At 47.1% G+C, this 7,263-nt stretch overlaps 1 protein-coding gene across 1 annotated transcript; it reads right to left on the reverse strand.

Moving 5' to 3' along the window:
* Positions 1 to 651: 651 nt before the first annotated feature.
* BARX1 (BARX homeobox 1) lies at positions 652 to 6,198 on the reverse strand. Its single transcript, XM_074959818.1, has 4 exons — positions 5,994 to 6,198; positions 2,158 to 2,446; positions 1,664 to 1,748; positions 652 to 960 (listed from the first exon to the last, which is right to left on the reverse strand). The coding sequence occupies exons 1-4, from the start codon at positions 6,196 to 6,198 to the stop codon at positions 796 to 798; spliced, it is 744 nt and encodes a 247-aa protein (XP_074815919.1). The 3' UTR covers positions 652 to 795.
* Positions 6,199 to 7,263: the final 1,065 nt, after the last annotated feature.

A 7,263-nucleotide genomic window follows, 5' to 3' on the forward strand; every position in this document is an offset into this window, starting at 1 on the left:
AAGAATACAGTATGTCTCTGGAACAGAGTTGTGTATCTTCTGTTTCGTTTTGATCTGTCAATTAACTTGTATTTGAAAAGCTAACAGGAAAACTGCTTCTACTAAGACACAAACACATTACCTTACTGAAAGCAACTACTCATAAAATACTTTATTGAAATAAAGTAAATATCTTGCATTAACTGATCATAAAATGCAGTTTTCGGATAACTTGGGGCACCACAGGATTGTAGACAGCAAGTAAGGCTTAAGGTAACAGTAACAATCTCCTCCTGACCCTTTCAGGTTGTCATACAAAATACAACAATCTTCCATCTCAGAGCTCCCAAGCCGATACAGAGAAAGAGAAACGGGTGTGTTTTTCCTTATGTACATGGGGGTGGGGGGGACGGGGAGGAAAAAGAGAGGGAAAGGAATCAACCAAATATTAAATACAACGGAAATCAAATGGTAATAATAATCCACTAACCATTTTGTCACCCATCTTCTTCCACCTTGCATCTTCTTGTGGAACAGAACGCTGCATGGGCCTTGTCTAGTTATCCTGCTCCTCATTCCACATTGTGGAAACTAGGTTTTAAAATAGAAGGGAGTGCATGAGGCCTAACAAATGCATGGCACACAAGTCTAAGGATCAGTCCAACTGCTGCGGATGGTGTGTTTCTCATAGTTAATCCAGTCTTTTAAATGTTCAGGTCTCGTTAGCGAAGGCACTTGATCGATGCTGCTTTGTAAGTCTTTGTGCTGTCTGCCACGCTAACGAGGCATCCTTGATTTTTTTTTCTTTTTCCTTTTTTATTCCTCCTGGTTGACTTCACAGGACGAGTTTAGGCTTTCCGCTTGTTTCTCTGCTTCCTTGGCTCGCTCCTGCTCTGTAAGTTGCTCGCTGGTTGGGATGGAGTTTTTCTTCGGGCGGCCTTTAGGTTTGGTAGGGGATTCAAGGCCCCCACCTTGTAATACCTGGAAAACCAAAGGATATTCCAGAATAAAACCATGCTTAAAGGTGCCTGATACAAGGGCTTTGTCCTATTGTGAAAGCTATAGGCTGGCCGATATTACACTAAAAATTATAACGAGAATCAAAACTATATTCTATGTCTCCAGTATTTCAACACCAGGTCTGGGAGGCAGCCAGCTAGAACAGCTTACAGCTGGCTTGAATCATGACCTGGGTTGCATTTACTGCTTTTAACGGATCTTTACCTCTATAGATCACCTCCCTCACTTGGTCCTGAATATCCTGGCCGGGGGTGGGGGGGGGGGAGAGGACATATCCTCAAACCCCCGGAGCAGACTTGGCTATTGGTTTCTTTCCCTGTCTTCCTGTGCTCCTCAACGTTGTGCCTTTGTGCAGTTGCATTTTTACAAGCTCTTCTGCTGTTCATGATAGATACCCCCTTCTGCCATAGCCAGCCGGGCTGGGTTTGCAGGCCTTTGTCACCAACAACGTAGAAAAGGGAGAGAATCTATATCCGAACAATGAGCAAATCAGGGAACACAGAGAGAGATGTTAGATTCGAAGAGCGAATAATCTAAACCCCTTTTCCTCTTCCGGCAAGTGCCTAACGTTCCCTGATGCAACCAGCTATGGGCCAGCAACCAACTTCTACCTGGGGTGGGGGGAGGTCCGAGGCTTTACAGACAGACAAGTAAAGACACTTACTATTTTCTTCCATTTCATTCGCCTATTTTGGTACCACGTTTTCACCTGAAGTTGACTGAGACCCAGGGACTCTGCCAGGTCTATTCTGCAAGGCGAGAGAAGACACACGCACTGCCATCAGAAAACCACCCACTTGCCAGTCAAAACCCCACTGCTCAGATAAATCCCATACATCGCTCCGCTCCCCTCCCCCCTTGGTCCGTATTGTTCCTTAAGGAAGGATTGGGACTGTCGGGTGTTCCCAGCCCTCTTTCCCCACCCCCACCAAGCGTCTGTTCAGCAGGTATCTGAACTGGGAAGGGGAGTGACCTGTGGGCTGGGGCCAGGACCGCTTAGTCCCCCTGGTGCCCAGCCCCGGAGTCTGGGGGCAGGTAACCCAGCCTGGCTGGCCCCGTGCGCTGCCCTGAGACTGCAGGGCAAAACTGGTCTTATGGTTGGGAACCCTCTACCCCCCACCCACCCCCGGCAGCGGCTCCTGCCCCCCCCGCCCCCACCTGTCCGGCGTGGAGAGGTATTTCTGTTTCTCGAAGCGCTTCTCCAGTCCCATCAGCTGCAGCTCGGTGAACACCGTGCGGCTCCGGCGCCCTTTCTTGGCTTTGCTGCCCTGCTCCGGGGGTCCCGGCTCCAGCTTCCCCCGGAGGTGCAGCTCCAGCGGGAGGTGAGGGGATCCCGAGCCGCCCTGCAGCCCCGAACCTGCAGCCAGCAGGGCCGAACCCAGGCCGGAGCAGCCCAGGGGGGCCAGGGGAAATTTGAACACCGCCGCCTGCTCCGCCTTCAGCACCGCTGCGGAGAGAAAGACACGGTGAGAGCAGGCAGGAGCCCTTGGCACGTATCTAGCGCTGGCTCAGCTTCTCCAGATCGCCGCATGGTTGTTGGCGTGTTTCAGATACGCCGTGCCCATGTCCCAAGCCACCCCAGCCAGGCCCTAGGACAGCTCAGAGGCCCCGGGCACCGCCTGGGGAAAAAGGAATAACAGGGTCAGGGGGAAAAATGAAGGAAATGTGGAGTCCCGCAGGGAAAGCGGGATGGAGTTTAGTGGGGGGAAATGGGTTACTTGCTGAGCTCTGTGTGTGGATCCAAAGACACGAATACGACAAGCATTTAACATCACCATCCAGCGCTTTTTTTAATTTCATTTTTCAAACGAGTCTAACCTTCATTCAGTGAGGGGGGGGGAAATCAAGTTGGGAATACTTTATACGTCAAAGCGATCAGACTGTAAGGTTTTCTTAACTTCAGCGTTGTATTTCTGTCTCTTTTAAACATCTCCAGTAAAGAAACAACATGAACGTTATTGTTCGGGGGCGGGGGGGGCGGGGAATGAGTAAAATGCAGCACAACTAAGGAAAGGGGGAAAGATTAAATATTTCCAGTTAGGAGAATGAAATGTTCACAGGTCTCTTAAACCAAACTCTATTTTTTTAAAAAAGGTAGCCAATATTCTTCAGCCTAGATCTGTATATTTCTTAATGTTTGATTTCCCCCCCCCGTTCAGTAAATATCTTGCTGTAATATAAAAATCCCAGATCCAAATATGATCGAATTGTTATTATGTAAATGTATTTTCAAATTTAAGATAGCCGTTAATAATTAATAGTTTGGGATTTACAAGTGGGTATAACTTAAAATAATTTAAAAGCACTAGTATGTAATAGTACCTAAGGTCTTAGTTCTTGGCCATAGAATAAATAATCAAGATAATGGAATAAGATAGCGTACATGGACGGGAGGTTATAGCACTGGCACTGCTATATATATATATATATATATATATATATATATATATATAATTTTAGTCCAAAGTCCCCGTATAGTTATATAATATTTTCGTTCTTTGCGTTTTCATTCATTCTAATAAAATATTAATTTTAATAACCATCCAGAATACTGGCACATTTTGCATGTAAAGCAATATGCTATATAGAACAAAACAGAAAGGGTTTATTCTAATTTAAATTCACAAACAAACCCATCGTTAAATGTATTACTGAATCACAATCAAAACATTCAGGTCTAACCTTTCTCGATCCAAAATATTGTAGTAATGCCTAGCAAGTTATTTTTGAACTGGCGATACTTCTTCTCTGAACCACGTATTTAGTTTCAACTCTCTTATTTGAAGTATAAAATCAAATTGACAAATGACCTCCTGGAAGTTTAGTTTGCTAATAGCAGGCTAAGAAACTATATAAACTTACAGTTCAAGCATCCCTCCCCGGAGCCCCCCACATGCCCCGCACAAGTAGGAAGTCCTTTCCCTATTAATCTTGAGGAGGAAACAGCAAAAGACCTGGCTCAACGCATATGCAGAATTAGCTTGGAAATAATGAATAATTCATTCAGTATATTACAAAGCTTTGATGGGGGAGGAACTAAAAGGACAGTACGCTGCACTCGCTAGAGCGATTTAAATTAAAACACAAACCGATGATCTTGAACGGCCTCAGACTGCAAGGAAACTACAGGGACAATCAGGAAAAAATGTTTCTAAAAGGCTTTTCCAACTCCCTCTCCCGGTCCTAAATATAAATTGTGTGGCAGAAGCACGAACTTTTATTACCCCAATTTAGGATCCGCCCCTGCTTCTCCTGAAGTCAATGGGAGTTTTGCCATAATAATTTATAAACCTCATTATACTTGGTTTAATATTTTAAAGGAGCATTTGAGTTCGGCCGGTCTGTAAAAATCATTCCCTCCATAGAAAGAACAGGAGGACTTGTGGCACCTTAGAGACGAACAAATTTATATGAGCATAAGCTTTCCTGAGCTACAGCCCACTTCATCGGATGCAACAATCCCTCCATAGAGCAATTGTTGCTCTGATTCTTTATGCAAACAGACTGTGTTATGGGAAACAATAAACTGTGTTCTTTGTATTTGATTCTTTTTTCTATGATAAAGAAAGATTTGGTTATACATAAAGGTAGCTTTGGAAAGAACAATTTTCAATGGACAGTTTTCAAATTCAGAAGCCATAAATGGTTTGCTTATTGTGCCTGTAATATATTAGTAATATATTACATATGTCCAGATATATACGTTACAGTCTATATATTACACTATATGTGCACACCCATATGAGTAATGTTCTATGTAGTCCATTACTAAATACAAATAAAAGTTCTATATTTGTCAGCCTACAACGTTCTATATTTGCCTCTCTTCCATACAATACAATCATAATATCACTATTTAGGGTCCAATCCCTTACTCTGTACACAAATACAACTTTCCTTATCTTCGAGGGGCTTTTTCTCTAAATAGGATGGGACCCATAATACAGCTTTCATAAGGCCCAAGCTTTTAGGCCTATGTTGAATTTAAATCGAGTTAAGGCCTTCAGTGTCAGAAGGCAAAGAGCCTGCCTGAAATGCTTACAAACCGCTTACTCACATTAATAACCCAATCGTTTATTTTAATGTGTAGTGAATGATATGAGCTTCCTTCTGAAAATAACCTTGACAAGTAAAGTGAAAAAAAATTGGTGCAATTCTGCGGGGGGAAAAGATTAGAAATGCCACATACTATTTTGAAAGTTTTTGTTTTGTTTTCCTCGTGTAATTACAGTGTGTCGTTTACCAGACTAAGATTCCGCCCTGCGCAGAACGGAAAAAAAGTTTTTCCCAACTGAAAGCAAGCAAATCGAATGAGAAGGAAACAGGCTGTTCCCTTTGATGAGCCCAATAAAAATCAGTTATAGGAGAAAAATGCAGCTCAAACGCTTGGGGGAAAGGGAAAGAACAGAGTTTGTTTCATGCCAGTTATATATAGGCTGTTTAGATGTGAGAGAAACCGGCTTCTCTTAAAATCCTGTTTGGAAAAAAACATCTTGTTATTTTGAATCTTCCTTTCTGGGTGTGTGTGAGATATTTGCTTGACTGTGGCCTAAACTTCTGGCATGAAACCACATGAAATGGGATCGTCCTAGTGGCATATAAACACAGATCCGTTTGTGTCTTAGATGTGAAGGGATCTATCCACCGAACTCGGCCACTGAACGGATCCCTGAATACAGAGAGCTGCTTCGTGTTTCCACCCTGACCCCAGCTCCTCTGTGCAGTCGCCCTTTGCCATCAGGCACGCTGACGAACAAGGGAAGAGAGGTCTAAGCCTGTTACCGCCTGGGACGACCCCTGCCATCCCTGGGACCTGCCCTGAGCCGGGAGCCCAGCTGGTTCCCCGGGGAGGGAGCTAATGCACGGGACTGTCACTCTGGGCAGAGCGCGCCCCTGTCCTCCCCCTGCACCTAGTCTGGCAGCCGCTGCAGGGCGGATGCAGACAGAGGCTGCTCCCCGGCCTGTGGGGGGGCTGGCGAGGCCGCGGGACGTACCTAGGTGGTTGTGGTAGGGTCGGGCTGAGAGCAGCGCTTGCACCCCGAACTTGAGGAGCTCTCCGGCCGGCGCCGAGACCTTGGAGTCGGGGTGATCCGTCAGGATTTCCTCGATCATAAAACTCCGGTAGCGATGCGAGCGGTGGTCAGGAAAGGCTTCCGCTGGGAAATAATGCGCGGCTCCCAGGTCCAGGGGATGCTGCATCCTTCCCGCTGCGTGCGAGGCCCCAGGCCAGACCCCAGGGACGCCCCCAGCCCCTTTCCTCCGGGAGGCGCCGGCTCTCTGCGCCGCGGGCTGCACAGATCCTGCCGGGCTCGCCCTAGAGCAGCCCTCCGCCTGGTGCCTCTGGAAGGGCGCCCAGGGACCTCGGGCAGCCTTTGTCCATTCTCCCTCCTGGGGTTTGGCTGCCCAAGCGCGCAGCTGCCCCGCAGCCCTGGTAGCCTTTCCCCTTCGGAGGGGCTCGAGGGGCTAGCGTTCGCCGTGTGCTTGCCCCGATCACCCCCCCCCTTCCTTCCCCACGGCACCGAGTGGCTGAAGATCTCCTTAAGGAGTGAGCCCAGGCTGGAAAAGTTACAACCTCATGCTGCACGAGGCACGTCATAGGAGAGCTCTTTCTCCGCCCCAGGACTGAAGACAGCAGCCTATTATATTCCTGACCTGAGTCTGGGACTGTAGGAGCTGGACTGGGGTGTGGGGGGGGGAGGGGGAGGGGGAAAAAGGGGGGCGCTTAGTACCTGGAAACGAAAGGTTAGGGAAGAGCGTCTATCCTGTGCCATTTAAAGCAAATGAGCCTTTATATTTTCATAGGCACCCAAACCAGCGATGACCGATTTGAAGCTAAAGGTACTTTACAGCAAGTATGCACCTCCAGCCCGCTCCGAACAAGAAGAGGAATGTGCCCGTGGTTTAGAAATGCTGGAGCTGCATTTACCCTCTAGGATGTGCAACGTCCTATTGGTTTTAAATGTAGTCTAAGGACGTTTTCCAAACGCAAAGCCAGCTCTCCTTCGTAGCTCATCTCCCCATCCAGTTTTGCAGGTCAGGCACACGTCAAAGAGCCTGTCAAATATTGTGCATTCCATGAAAAAAAAAAAAACCCAGGTTCACGGTGTACCATTTAACACGCGAATCGCCTTGCGCAGTATTTGGCGTTCCCCGCTTCCATTCTCGGAATGTCCCAGCCCCACAACCTACGGGCCGCGTCCTGCTCGCCTTTACCTCCCGCATATATCCCGTTTGGCCCTACCCAAAGCATGGGGAAGGGAATAA

This window comes from Natator depressus, chromosome 7 (genome assembly GCF_965152275.1).
Source record: "Natator depressus isolate rNatDep1 chromosome 7, rNatDep2.hap1, whole genome shotgun sequence".
Lineage (NCBI taxonomy): Eukaryota > Metazoa > Chordata > Testudines > Cheloniidae > Natator > Natator depressus.